General features: G+C 36.5%; 1 protein-coding gene and 1 long non-coding RNA gene across 3 annotated transcripts in view; both read right to left on the bottom strand.

Moving 5' to 3' along the window:
* znf346 (zinc finger protein 346) overlaps nt 1–1,664 on the bottom strand; it is a 12,867-nt gene extending 11,203 nt beyond the window's left edge. For both annotated transcript variants that reach the window (XM_080041051.1, XM_080041052.1), the window contains exon 1: nt 1,585–1,664. In XM_080041051.1, the coding sequence (XP_079897177.1) occupies nt 1,585–1,642 (58 nt within the window). In that variant the 5' untranslated portion in view covers nt 1,643–1,664. The remainder of the gene's footprint in view (nt 1–1,584) is intronic.
* A 5,976-nt stretch (nt 1,665–7,640) lies between these two features.
* On the bottom strand, nt 7,641–10,447 carry LOC307260959. The gene is made up of 3 exons (XR_013845203.1): nt 10,204–10,447; nt 9,238–9,967; nt 7,641–8,031 (listed from the first exon to the last, which is right to left on the bottom strand). It is a non-coding gene; the product is annotated as an uncharacterized lncRNA (long non-coding RNA).
* Between the last annotated feature and the right edge of the window lie 5,334 nt (nt 10,448–15,781).

Below are 15,781 nucleotides of genomic sequence, written 5' to 3'. Positions count from 1 at the left end.
ACACGACAGAGACTAACTCAGTGGTGAAATGTCCTGATGAGCAAAGTCAGATATTTGGGTCACATCACAGCAAATCATGTTTGTGATGATGATGATGATGATGATGATGATGAAGTGACTAAAACTGTGTGCACAAGCAAATATACTGGCACGCAATTTCATGGGGCAGCTCTATGTGTGTGTGTGTGTGTGTGTGTGTGTGTGTGTGTGTGTGTGTGTGTGTGTGTGTGTGTGTGTGTGTGTGTGTGTGTCTGTGTGTGTGAGTGAGTGAGTGAGTGAGTGTGAGTGAGTGAGTCTGTCTGTCTGTCTGTCTGTCTGTCTGTCTGAGTGAGTGAGTGAGTGAGTGAGTGAGTGAGTGAGTGAGTGAGTGAGTGAGTGAGTGAGTGAGTGAGTGAGTGAGTGAGTGAGTGAGTGAGTGAGTGAGTGTGTGTGTGTGTGTCTGTGTGTGTGTGTGTGTGTGTGTGTGTGTGTGTGTGTGTGTGTGTGTGTGTGTCTGTCTGTCTGTGTGAGAGAGTGAGTGACACTTTTTTGTCTTGTTTTGAGACGTTGTTGTCATGCGTTTATATATTGTTTACTGGTATGGACCGTGTGTGTGTGTGTGTGTGTGTGTGTGTGTGTGTAATAAAGTTGAACTAAAATGTAATCGTGTATGGGCTGAATTCATACCGCACGTGTAAGACTATATTATCATTATTGCACACACACACACACACACACACACACACACACACACACACACACACACACACACACACACACACACACACACGCCCCCTTTGTATCTCTCTGTCTAACTACCAATTCAATTCAATTCCATTTGAAAAGCTTTATTGGCATGACTATTGCGGTAAACAAACAGTGTTGCCAAAGCATTACAAATAATTACAAATATTACGTACAATAATAACAAATTAGCCATCCCTGAGAAAGGCCATCAGATGCCGTCACCGACCTTGGATGATCTGATACAGCTAAGGCATAGCGTTAGCATAGTTTAGCAAACACTGCATTGCCGGAGGAGGTGTTGCGCCGAAAACTGTCACCCATCAGAATGTGTGACCCAGACCTATATGGCGCTGTTATTAGCCTATTTATTATTAACTGATTTCAATAGACAATTAGACAGTAGTAAACAACCCAGTATCACAGTGAATTGTTTTAATTATTACGTTGGTAGCAGTGTCACAAAACCAGCCCTGCAATAGTTAGATTATAACGTTGTTTTGCTTATAATTTGAATGCATGCGAAGTGGAAAAAGTAGCCTATGTATTAGCCTGCTCATTTCACTGGGATACTGTCTTACAATGTCAGTGCCAATTGTGTGAAACGACCACGATTTGCGCTGTGGACCAACGTGTTTACATAGCCTATATTTCACTTTTTTGACACTGGGTTGCTCAATAAGAACACATTCTAATGGGTCACAGCTTTCGGCGCTACACCTGCTAACGTTAGCCCGCAGTACAGCTAACGGCAACACGAGCATTTTGAAGCTTAATTAACCCCAGAAAATTACTCCGCGTGCACTGTAGGAGAGCGCGTGTGATTTAAAAGTGTAATTATTAATGAATAAGGCTTCCTACCCTCCTCTAGACCCGACGGCAAACAGGGGAAATCCTCAGTTTGCATCGCGGCGGCCATTGATTCTGTGTCACAGCAAGCGGCGAGCTACTGCGCATGCGCCACAGACATACCGACAGAGAGGGTTGAAAATAATAAGAGGGACCACTCGGTTTTTTTTTTGTTCATGAAAGTTTGTTTTTATGTCCTATTCTTCTAACCTTGATTTTATTTTATTTCTTTATACCTTGGCACTTTATGTTTAAGCACTTTATGACTCCTCAGGCTTGTGTAGCCTACATACTGTTGTGTGTTCTGTCCATTGTTGTCTGGTATTGTCTTGTGTTTTAACCACTACTCATATGCTGTAAACAAATTTGCCCTCGTGGGACATTTAATAAAAACCTTGAACCTTGAACCTATCCCTATTTAATGAGAATGAAGTCGTCCTTTCACAAGAAAAATCATAATTCTGGAAAACCAATTACTGACACGCACGCACGCACGCACGCACGCACGCACGCACGCACGCACACACACACACACACACACACACACACACACACACACACACACACACACACACACACACACACAGTCAACAGCAATTTACTATACCGTTGATGCTGTACATTTACAAGAGGCTCCACCTTTATCATAATGCAGAGAAAAATAAAAAAAATAATATTCTCTAAAAATAATATTACCGCTTTTTTTCTCGTTAAATTGAGCTATGACTTTAATCTCGTTATTATTATTTTTTTGCCGACAAAATGTCCCTAAAACTCCACCTACTTAATAAATGAACTATTCAAACACTATTTAAGACATTATTTATATCATAGTTATACAACAGTGTGTCGGTGAATGACGCTGTTGTTTTGCTTGTTACTGTCGGCACTTGAGAGCCTTTCGCTACAAGCTCGGCACATGCGCAGTAGCCTAATGAACAAGCCCGGACACGAGAAAGACGACGCTAACTTTGGACTACTCTCCAACAATCCACAGGTACATAAAACTGTTTTTTTTCTGTCTTTAGCTCGGTTGTGAATGCTGTAGTCATGGTTTGCAATGTTTTAAATATGATTTTAGATGTATTTTTGAACTCATAAAGTCGAATTTTGTAGCTAATTGTCTGAACGAGCAATGTCATGCTACCAATTAGTTATTACCACATGTGTGCGTTGGATTTATCAGTGACTTTTGCCGACGTCTGTAACTTTAGAAAATGTGTTCAAATAGCGTTAAAGGTGTGAGTTAGCCAGGGGTGAGTAAAAGGTGAGGAGAAAGACAACATATTCCAACTCAATTAACGTTTTTAGGCATTTACTAACATGTAGTAGTAGGCTAGGCTATGGTCGCCATGTTGGAAGCGTTGAAGTGCAAGTGTGAGTCTCCATATGGAAGAAAATGTATAAGCGAAATGCTCAAAAACCCAAGCCTGTGCGGCGTGCGCATTAAGAAATAGTGACGTAAAAGCAAGAAGCAATGGTGCCTAGTCCCGGATATTTAGGAGCAGTGTGAGTGTTGCTTGTATGTATGCATTTTTGTTGCACGTTTGTATGTTGTTTTATGTTGTTAACACTGTGTATCTGCTATCTTGGCCAGGGCTTCATTGGAAAAAGAAAAATCCTCCTTGCGCAATGGGACCAGAGGGCTGTACTACGAAGCAAGATCAACAGGATAGTAAGGTACGTACAGTGTAAAGCCAGAGTTTTCAGTGTCATAAAAGTGTCTATTTTTTATCATGGCTACATCAACTTCATAGTAACTGAAGCTGCAAAGCTAACGTGCTACGACCCCGTTTTGTTCAGACTTTCCCTGTGTTCCAGTCCCCATACTTTCTGCTATTTAGTATGGTTGAATTTTTTTTTTTTATGTGTCCCAACTCTTGTGGGCAGATTTAGTATGTAGTATGTTTTACCGTCCTGCTTTCATTCACTTCAATGACATCTAAAGTTAGCCGGATATCATTAGCCGGCTTTGTCTTGTTTAAAAAAGCATAGTAAGCATATATTTTTCACGCCAGGTGCTTCAAAATGCAGCTTGCTCTTACTATTATATTACGTACGATAAACTCCCCCCTAAACTATATGTTAGATTGCCTCCATTACGTGAGTTCATTTATTTGATTAGACTTTAACGGCGTTTTTGAGGAGCCACGTGACATCCGGTTGTAAATTCCGTTGCAGACTCCTGCAGAAAGTAATAAAATATTTATTTTTTTGCAACTTTTTTTTGACAGTTTTGTTAACATACCAAAACCAAGTACAGACAACATTTCGATGGAGTTGAATACCCGTAAAGACTTCAGATAAAGCCAGCATGTAGCCAAACTATAATGATAGTAATTCCTTACATAATATGAATATGAGACCTAAGCTCTAAGTGACCTTCATGATACCTCGTTGACTTTGTATTTTCTGCTTAAAATGTACCTTTTAGTTTAAACAATGTCCTTAGAAACCTGTAAAGTTCAGTACGCCATGTTAGTTGTTTATTATATTTTGTCTTTTGTTTGTGTTCTCACTTTTTCACTTGTTTGTTCGTGTTCTTAAAAAAGAAATAAAAAAAAAATATTAAAAAAATTAAATATATGTACTTAAAAAATACATTACATTATAGTCTAAAAAGCTATACAAATATAATATACATTTAAAAAGACATATTATGAGTAATATAAAAGGCATATAAGATGGTTCAGTGTTGGCATCTTTGGGTGTAGGTTAATATCTTCACCTCTAGATGGAGACAAAGAACTATTCACCGAACCAGCCATTCACACAACAGACAATACCTTCCATTTTGAAACTAAAAACCTAATTCAAGACATTTCTAGCACTTCCCTGAGTTGTATCTAATATAGACACACAACCTGACAATAACACAATATCAAAATAATCGTTTCACTGCGTTTTAAGTTAATTTGGTGGTTATTATTTATATGTACTTGCCCTTTAATTAAGACCACAAGTTTCCGTAGTGTAGTGGTTATCACGTTCGCCTAACACGCGAAAGGTCCCCGGTTCGAGACCGGGCGGAAACATGCTTTTTGTTTTTGTTAAGATTTAAAACCCATAAAATAGATACTAAGTTGAATTCCAATGAGATAATACACATATTGACCCCAGAGGCAGTAACTTAAATTTTTTAATTATTTTCAATTAACTTTTTATTTTTAATGTAGACCTAGATCATTGTAAGAGATGGAAAATGACTTGAATTTTTATTAATAAATGCTTAAATAAGTACATGAGTAAATAAATGCTGTAAAAAAATAGTGAAAATGCTTGTGATAATAAATGTGGAAATAAATGATTAACCAGTTCATTATTACTAATTAATAAGTTGATTAATTGAATTTGTTAGCGACAGCGAATTTTGATCAACATTAGTTTCATAAATACACGAAGTGAACATGCTGGAGTTGTGAATCTACATTTGTAGTCCCTAGACTAGTAACATAAAAAACACCTTGTTGAGCCAGAACATTACAAAATATTCTTAAAATGTATTAAATGATGTTACTTTAATTAGATATTATACATTAAGCATCCTATGAGTAGTACTGGTAGCTGTTATAGTCAATATTTTATTGATTAAAATAGAAAAGTTACTCCCCGACGGGGAATCGAACCCCGGTCTTCCGCGTGACAGGCGGAGATACTGTCCACTATACTATCGAGGAAGGGTGCTAAACCATTGTGACCACGCCTATATAATCAGTAGGCTTCTGTCAGTGCAGCACACAATGGCCCTCATTTACTAACTGCATACGAATGTTTTACTCACAAATCTTTGATAAACAATATTTTCTTACTTGAATTTCTTCGTATTAGAAAAAAAATTGTAGGACTTCCTCAGACCATGTGTACGCACAAATTATACATATTTGACTGTCTTAGGAAATATAAACACACTTTAAAACTTAGTGCATAGCATATTAGTCCTCATTCATTTAAAAAAAGGCATTTAGAATATGTTTTTAATTGTTCCTTTAAAGTTACTACGAGGAACTTTTAAATATTTCTGAAACAGTCTCATATTTCCTCTGCTGATCATAAATTACATGTAACAGCAAACGAGACCATCAGTGCAAAGAATGCTATTTTATATATAGTTTTTCATAATGCCTTTGTCATGGGTATACGCCATGGACATATAAAGAAATGGACACCGTATTGAAACATGGCGCCCATTCATTCCTATGAAAGCTGCTCATTGGCGCAGAGAAGCAACAAGGAAGCGGCCATACTGCTCTCATGAGAGCCCTGGAGCAGTGTAACGTTATAATATGTCCGTGCATTAAGCTAAGCGGGACGAGCACAGTTGCATTGTTTATCGACCATGGAAGTATAAGTTACTAATCCCCGATGATTCTCTGTATGTAATCTTTAAATTACACCCCGTCGTTGTAAAGTAATATAGTGATAAACGAAGATTCCTCCCGCCATCGGAGGCCGGGCCGTCCGAAGCAACGGTTGTTTCACTACGGCTCCTTTTAGCGGCTACACGTCTAACGGCTAAAACTGAAAATAAAACGGCTATAAAACGCTTTCGGTGGCGTTTTGAAAAGCGAAAACTTCCATTCTATTAGTACATGGTCTAAAGAAAAGTATGAGCCTTTGATTGATATCCAGAAAAAATGTAGCGGAGATACATTCTTGTTTGACGAAATTGTATTGGGAATGAATGGGCCAGGGCTCTCTATGATCTCCATTTTGTTTTACGGACCCGTCCCAGACAGTCTAATGCCTGTTATACCAGGCGTGGCCACCTGGCCATGCTGGCGGCTCGGAAAAGACAGCGTCCTGGGGGCCTGGTATACGCTCACCCAGGAACAACAGCTGGCGTGGTAAAAACACTACTGCTTTTGTCCAAAGGGGGTGCTAGAATAAAAAAAAACGTAAAGTTCCTCAGAGCACCTTTAATAATGTATTGGCCAAATGTATTGAACAACCATGAAATTGATGGGATTTTAGCGTAATAATAATAAATTATTGTATTACTATTTGTCATAATTAAAATATTCAAATAAAAACTTGAGTTCCAAGTCCAAGATTTCATTGCAGCATTTTGAGAATTCCCACATTCAAATATAATGGTGTCTATAATTTTAGACACTGACTGATACTTACTGAAGATTTTTTTTTAATTATTATTATTTTTTTTGTAAACAATTATAAAAAATAAGAGGGGGTAGGACCAGAAAAGTTTTTTTTAACTTCTTCCTATCCCTTTTGAACATGAATTATATTATTTGAGTTATGTATTTGTTGTTTAGGATCCCATTTGTTTGTTTTTTAATTTATTTCTTTCCTTTTTTTATTGCTCAATTGTTTTATTTTTGTTTGTATTATTATTATTTTTTTAACCATGTTCAATAAAGACTTAAGAAAAAATAATGGTTAGTTTAGTTTTTTTATTGTTAGCATTGCTAATTTCCCTCAAATAAAAATGAAATTGTCCTGATTTAATTATGCTTGTTCATTGTAAATAAATAATTTCAATTTTAGGAATACGAAAAAAATTACTTTTAAAGCTGCTCTAAGGAACTTTCAGTTTGTGTTAATTCTAGTACCCTCATTGGACAAAAGCGGTAGTGTTTTTACCACGCCAGCTGTTGTTCCTGGGTGAGCGTATATACCCATGACAAAGGCATTAAGGAAAACTATATAGAAATAGCATTCTTTCTTTGCACTGATGGTCTCGTTTGCTGTTACATGTAATTCATGATCCTCAGAGGAAAAATTAGATATGTTTAAAAGTTCCTCGTAGCACCTATACCGTTTACCACCTCTCTAAAAGCTTATTTAGACACCCAACTTTGATATCATATATGGATTTTAACTTTTTTAAACCTGGTTGCCCAGAGGCTTTAGGATTCTAGCTGCAATATTTCTGAACCATTTGAAGACCTTCATTGACAACAAAACATTACAATAATTCAAGTGCGAATGAAACAAAGGCATGAATTATTATATCTACATCAGTGACAGACAGTTCTAGCTATGAACCGCAGGTGAAAACTTGGCTGTCTTTGTGATTTCTTGAATAAGATGACAGTGGAGACTTATTATGCACCATTATTTTATTTGCATATCAAATTATAATAGTGCAATATAATATAATTAAAAATAAAATAGTTGCCTCCAGTTGGGCTTCACAATCTGTACCGCAATATATGACAAACTCTGCCCTTAGACCCTAAACTCGGATAAGGAACAACTCCCAAAAAAACCATTTTCTAGGAAAAAATATATGGAAGAAACCTCAGAGAGAGCAACAGAGATAGGGATCCCTCTCCCAGGACGGACAGTCAAACATTAGATAGTCACGTGTACAGAACAGAGAAGCAGAAACATCCCTAAATAGACACATTCAGTGACAATGTAGATATTAAAATGTATGAATAGTGTGGATGTAAGAGGACTTCAGATGCCACACGGTCTCCACTCCATCTCGGAGACCTGAGAGACAGAGAAGACAAACTTTTTTTTCAGAACAGCAATTTAGGGCTGACATTGTGCTAACTGTATAGACTCAAAGTGTAGCATACCAAAGCACTAAAACATGTATCAAATGTTTTCAAACTTGTCTATAATTGTTCAGACACAATAATCAAAAAACCTTGATCATGGAAATGTTACTTTGAAAGGCAAAACACAGTTTTTTGAGCTTAAATGTGCTTATATCTTATTCCTTGTGTCTCCCTTCTTTACAGGATGAGTCAAATGGATGGCTCTTCTTAAATATGTGGTCACATTTCCAATTTCTTCCACAGTTTTCTAGAAACAAGAGGTGGCACAACTTCCAAAATGCACAACTTAGGCCACTCTCCCCTATATAATCGCTTGAAAATAACGCAATCCGTATTCTGTAATACATTCTCTTACTGCCTCGGGCTTTCCGAAGTTAGAACATGGATACGTACTATAGTGTGTCAATGTCTGGTTTAAAAAAATATATATTTAAAGGTGCTCCGAGGAACTTTCAGTTTTTGTTAATTCTTGCACCCCCTTTGGACAGAAGCGGTAGTGTTTTTAAAGTTCCTTGTAGCACTTTTGAACAAATACATAGGCAGTTTAAAGGTGCAGTGTGTAATATGACATCATCAAGTAAGTTCTAGAATGCAACGCTCCCTGGGTAACCCCACCCCTTTTGAATAATAACAGAAGCTACAGTGGCCTTCAAGGACAAGAACAATTCTACATTTTAAACAATGCACCTGATGACATTCCAACTATGACACTTTCAAGATGGCGGCACTAGGCCTTGGTCCAAAATATGCAGAAATATGGACATATATGAGACCATTTCTAAGGGAAAAAATAATAATTAAAAAAAAAATGTTCAGTTATTATGCACTAAATTAAATGTACCTATGGATATTATAATTACTTTCTACAAAATCTGCTAGGAAATAAAACCCAAAATTCTACACACTGCAGGTTTAAATAAATAACTTAAAAAAAAAAAAAATCTTGTTTCATGATACAAAAGACTAGCCATTTATTTGAAGAATGTTTATTTTTTTACCTGCAAAAGCACAATAATTTTTATAATAATATATATTTGGAAGAAAGCCATCGATAACTTAGTTAGTAGTTAAATCTTGTGCCATATGTTATGGCACAAGATTTATCCACTAACTAACTAAATAACTGGAACTCTACCTGATGTGGCCGGGCAGGTAACGGAAGGGGCGCCTTGTAAATCAGGATGTGACGATGGACACCAATCTGTCGGCCATCGGCACAACACTACAAGCAAGGAGAATAGAGAATGAGAAAACAGAATAGACACACACACACATTCACACACACACTCGCACACACACACACACACACAATCACTCATACACACACACACACACACACACACACACACACACACACACACACACACACACACACACACACACACACACACACACACACACACACACACACACACACACACACACCACTTAAAAGCACAAGTGCTTTAGTGGAAGGGGCGCATTTGTTTAGAGCATGACCACCCGTGCCAGAGGTGTCAGCTTGAGTTTGCTTGAGTTTTTGAGCATCTCTGCTTTTCAGCCCGTGTCAGGGGCGTAATCATCAGTCAATCCCTGTTTCGCATCTCTGCTGACAGGAGATTGGAGGTTCAGATGGTTCCATTTTAAAGACTGGAACCAGGGTCTGTGGAGACAGAGAGATCTGTCCCGAGCCTCGCAGCTCAGGACAGTTAAAACAGTTAGAGAAATGCATTGATATCTGAAGTCTTACATGTCTGTTTACATTTTGTATTTATTTAGTGATAACCACTTACGTGACTTCATCAGGTGCTAGAAGGTGTTGTTTGTGTTCCACATCGATGTCTTCGGTATGGTGGGCGTTAGGGTCACGGTTCCGTGGGCTTCCCCTGTTAAAATAAAGTATAAATACACTTCAAGTTTAGTCGTGATAAGCATTTCACAAACACGATTTTTATTTTGTGTGAAGTGATATCCACTGAGGCGCCCGTGGTGTAGTGGTTAGAGCGGGGGCTTAGTACTCGCAGCGTGGTTGTTCTCTACACGCCATTCCCCTCTCTGCCCCATTTCATCTCTGTGTCTCTGCACTATTAAATAAAGCATTAAAAAAGTGATATCCTCTTACGTGGTCTGATCAGGTGTCAGACGGCTCATGGCTCCAGACTTTGCTTCACACAGCCACTTGAAGAGGAAGTCTCCAATCGTCACTAGACGTTGATGCAAATATCCACTAAATGCAGCAACTCTGTCTTCTCCCAGTAGTGATTTGGCCAAGTTAACCAAACACAAGGAAACATCCAGAATCAGTTTGATAATCTCAAAATAACTTTTGAATGCCATGATGGTTAGCGTCATGTTTTCCCTCTGATTTCTTCTGTTGTACTGTGGTGAATAACTTTGGTAACTGCTGTTTGTCTGTCACCCTGCGCTCTGATTGGATGAGGAAGAAATGGGATGAGATAATCCTACACCTGTACGAACCTTATTGGTCTGGTTTGATTTTGACTCATTGATGCTTACACCTGTACGAACCGTTTTGTTGTGTTTTGATTATGACTCACTGTTATTTCTCACCTGATGAGGAAGTTCAGACTTGCCTGTGGGATTTTCCACATGTCACCCAGTTTGTCCACATTCCATTCTGCCTCTGGCTCACAGCTCTGATAAAAATGTTTTGTTGCATTTGTCGCTTTATTAGACAGTTGAAATGGCTTGGTTTGGTTTGTTTTTGGTCTAAATCAACATAATGCTGCTTGTGTCTTTTAATCCTCAATTCACTCAAATCCATTGTATGTGGTGGACACACGCTTGGCCAATTAAGATGATTCTAATTATTATTTTTTCACCCAAAAGAGAAGTTTTCCAAGACATTAACCATAAAATAAGTTAATCTGTATCACCCAATAAGGTTGTGGGTCTGGTCATTAAAACCAAAATGTTCACTAGCTTATGTTCTCACTGGAAACTGTTAATAAGTTAAACCTCCCTGGACTCAGATTAAAGCTTTGAAAATGACCGTCAATGGCTCAGTCTGAAGAGAGAGAGAGAGAGAGAGAGAGAGAGAGAGAGAGAGAGAAGCCTTGTTTGAGTAGGAGCCGACTTGCTCAGACCTGTGCAATTATGACGCACGTCTTGCTGAGCGCGCAGCAAAAATCCTGTGCGCTCAGCAAGACGAGCGTCACAATAACGCAGGTCTGAGCAAGTCGGCTCCTACTCAAACGAGGCTACTGTGTGTGTGTGCCTTACTGTAAACGCTCCCTCTTCAGAGTAAATGAAACTTAGACATAATCAAACCAGATCAAACCTGTTCATCATCATCATTCATGGTAGATAGGGTTGGGCCATGTTTTCCATTGTTCGAGGTCACAGCACGTCAGATATAGTCAGCCTAATAAACTGCTAAACTGTCTCTCTATCTCTCTGCTCTCTCTCTCTTTCTCTCTCTTACTGTCTCTTTCTCTCTCTCTTTCTCTCTGTCTCTGTCTCTCTCTCTCGCTGTCTCACTGTCTATCTCTGTCTCTCTTTCTCCCTCTCACTGTCTCTGTCTCTCTCTTCCTCTCTCTCTTTGTCTCTCTCCCCCTCTCTTTCTCTCACTGTCTCTCTCTGTCTCTGTCTCTGTCTCTCTCTCTCTCTCTCTCTCTGTCTCACTGTCTCTCTCTCTCTCACTGTCTCTGTCTATCTCGGCCTTCTCTCTCTCTCTCTCTCTCTCACTGTCTCTGTCTTACTGTCTCCCTCTATCTCTCTTTTACATTGCTTACATTGTGGAAGTTGTTAATAGCCTTTTCTTAGTGGCTTCAACCATGTTTAAAAAAAACTCTGTTCAGCAATTTTTATGTGAAAAGGGTTAAAGAAAAATGTGGCAAACCATGTATCCTAAATTATTTGAAAATGTTCAAACCACAATTGCTGACTCCACCTTTTAATTTGTCCATATTAAAAATAATTATATTAGTAAAACTAAAAACAAATCCACTCAGAGATATTAGGAGATGTATCAAAGGAGAAAGGAAACCTTGTATATTTCTTGGAAAACTACAGAAGTCATAAGATAATTTATCATCAGTCATATTATTTTGTTTATTTATAGATTAATAAGAAAATATAAATGTGTAAATAAGCAAATGTAAGATATAAAAATGACTTTTCAAAATGTTACTTTAGATTTGTTTTATACCCCAAAATGAGTACAGTAAAACCCAGTGTTTAAGACACACTTTTAATACCTTTTTTAACTATATAAAGTGGGATGCGTCTTACATGCCAAAGTGAGCAATACACCAGTATGAAATTCTGAGGTATTTTAGTGTGTTACATTATTTTACCCAAAAGATGGCGCTATAGTTGAGCTAAAGCTTTGTCTCAGACAGAAAGGCCTAAGTGTAACTGCCAACAACAAAAGGTTATCTGCATTACTGTGTCAAACATTAACAAGATAGTTACCTATGCTAGCTATTTTACTAGCAATTCTTGATTTGTCCAATTTGATCTCTTACCTCAGGCTTTCTGACTGCCAGATTTGACGGTATTTCATGTTATAAAGACATAAATAAAAATTTAAATGCACATTTTTACACAAAGTCCCACCCGTCACAATTAGTTAGAATAGTTTGAACCCCAATCTGATTTCTTGGTAGAAAAGATTAATGTCAACGGCCAAAAGTCTCATCCTGGTGTAAATTGACATTTTGATATAATTTTTCATTAAATTCCATTCAATTCTGAGACATGTCAGTCAAGTTGAATAGTCCTACAGTGGTCACTCCACTTGACGGCCATTTTATATAGTTTATACTTCTTCAGGTGAAAATTACTGAAATAAGTAAATGTTTGAATAAATACAGAAATCAATTATATAATCAATATTTATTCACACGGGCCTTTACTGCAACAAGCAGGTTTTCAAAGTGCTTAAAATCAAGGTAACAATAAAACGTAACATACAGTTACATCAGAGCTTACATAAAAGCTGGAATTTCTCTACATTTATAAAAATATATATATAAATAAGTATAAATAAATAGGTTTATAGTACATTTATATATATTAATAATAAATAAATTCTTCAATAAATACATGAATAAAACATTTTAAAAAATATTACAAATAAAATACATAAAAGCTGGGGAAATAATTAAACATTTATAAAAAAAATATATAAATAAATAGGTTTATAATACATTTAAATAAATAAATCCATAAATGTTTAAAAAAATATTACAAATAAAATAGTTGCCTCCAGTTGGCTTCACAATCTGAACTGCAATATGACAAACTCTGTCCTTAGACCCTAATCTCGGATAAGGAACAACTCCCCAAAAAACCCTTTTACTAAGAAAAAAATTATGGAAGAAATCTCAGAGATTCGTTGATCCAGAGGTGTTGAAGGAAAACAAGTATAAGATATATTTCAAAGCTATTAATTAAATTGTTATTAATTAAATTGTTATTAATTAAATTGAGTAAGCGGAGTATGCATGTACATGGATCTTACTGGTTCTGAAAATCGCAGTCCACTTGTAGCTTGTCTACAAGCAGTTAGCTGCAACCAACTTTCCCCAATAAGACTGAAGTTTAAGGAAATACAGAGTGCTATATAGCAAACATATAATAATATATAGTGATGTGTGCAAAATTTAAAAGTATATGAAAGTGTAAAAAGTATAAAAGTATGAAAATATCTTACACAATCAAACATTCAAAATTTATTGACAGAGGCTTTTACTGCAACCAGCAGGTTTTCAAAGTGCTTAAAATCAAGGAAACAATCAAACGTAACATACAGTTAAATCAGAAAAGCTTCCATAAAAGCTGGAGAAATAATTGAACATTTATAATAAAAAAATATAAATAAATAGGTTTATGGTACATTTAAATAAATAAATAGTTAATAAATTCCTCAATAAATACATGAATAAATACATTTTTAAAAACATATTACAAATAAAATACATAAAAGCTGGGGAAATAATTAAACATTTATAAAGAATATATAAATAAATATAAATAAATAGGTTTATAATAAATTAAATAAATACATTCTTCAAAAAATAAATGAATAAAGAAATGTTTAAAGAAATATTACAAATAAAATAGTTGCCTCCAGTGGGCTTCACAATCTGAACTGCAATATGACAAACTCTGCCCTTAGACCCTAAACTCGGATAAGGAACAACTCCCCAAAAAAACCCATTTACCAGGAAAAAAATTATGGAAGAAACCTCAGAGAGAGCAACAGAGGTAGGGATCCCTCTCCCAGGACGGACAGTCAAACATTAGATAGTCAAGTGTACAGAACAGATCAGCATAAAAATCCCAAATAAATAAAGGTGAAATGAAAATTAAATTAATTGGACACAATCAACAAAATGTATTTATATGTAGATATTAAAACATATCAATAGTATGAATGTAGGAGGACTTTAGATTCCAAACGGTCTCCTCTCCATCGCGGGGGCCTGGAAGAGGAGAGACAGACAATCAATGAGTCAAGCAAATAGGCATTAGTGATGTTATTCTCATTAAAGAAAATATGACGAAATATTCCAAAATGAACACTGTCGCACCATGGAACATTGTGACGGACATTTACACCTTCCAGGGTGGATTCTGTGTTTCAGACTTACTCTGAATATGCCTTTTAATATTAATGAAACTATAATATTTAAACAAGGAAATACCTGTAAATTATTGAATAATTTGCATACTTTTTTTAAGGCAAAGTTTAAAAAAATGCCACTGACATGACTCAGGGGATCAATAGGGACTTTGGTCGAACCAGCCCCTCCTACTGTATATTTTAATAGCAGCCGTATTGTGAGCAATACACAACAAGCTAGTAAATTTTGAAGAAAGCCATCTTTCAGACTCAAGATTTAACCTACAAACTTAATAACTCTTAACAGAAACTCTACCTGATCTGGCCGGGCAGGAATGGGAATGGGGAGGGGGGGGGGGGGGGGGGGGGCTGCCATCCATCTATCCATCCATCAAGGTCACGGATCCATCAGCAATGGCCCAATCCTAAAAGCAAAGTGAATAGAGAACTAGAAACAGAACTTACAACATAATTTAACTACACACAAACACAAACTGACAACCTTTAAACACACATGCCTTAAACATATATTCATTTTCTTTCAATTATTTTATCTCAAATATATTTGACTATTACCATTGATGTCATAAGGTCAATGTTTTTAATCGTATAATTCTTTCATAGTTTTATTTAATGGTTAAAATTCTATTATTTTGCATTTAACAATAGTTTTTAATTCCATCTCAACAGAGTAAAGCAATTCTTACGAAGTTATCTGGATTGGGCATCAAATTCATTTCAAGAAAGTTACTTTATGAACTTTACTTTTAGATTTGTTGCAAACCAAAAGGAGTGCAATGAGCCTGAGGTAACACAATGTCTACTTGAAAAGGTTAAATAATTGTTTTGTAAGGATTACACGTTCCACATTTAGAAATATTTGAGCTGCACTGCACCTTTAAGTTGTATGCTAAGTTTGTTTGTGGTAGCTCAAACTCAGAATACTGCGTTGATATTTTAATTCCGTTTAACACAAGAAGCTTTTTATGATTGACTTGTGGCCTGAGACGTTTGGGTATTTAAAAAATAAATAAAACAAGCGGCTCAGCAGTATATAGTTGTAGTTCGTTTCCATGACTGCTTGACTACAAGTAAGGGTGCATCGAAG

The sequence above is a fragment of the Ammodytes marinus genome, assembly GCF_949987685.1.
Source record: "Ammodytes marinus genome assembly, chromosome: 14".
In the NCBI taxonomy this organism is placed as follows: domain Eukaryota; kingdom Metazoa; phylum Chordata; class Actinopteri; order Uranoscopiformes; family Ammodytidae; genus Ammodytes; species Ammodytes marinus.
Note: the sequence above shows the minus strand (reverse complement) of the source record. Positions and strands in the feature narration are given on the sequence as shown.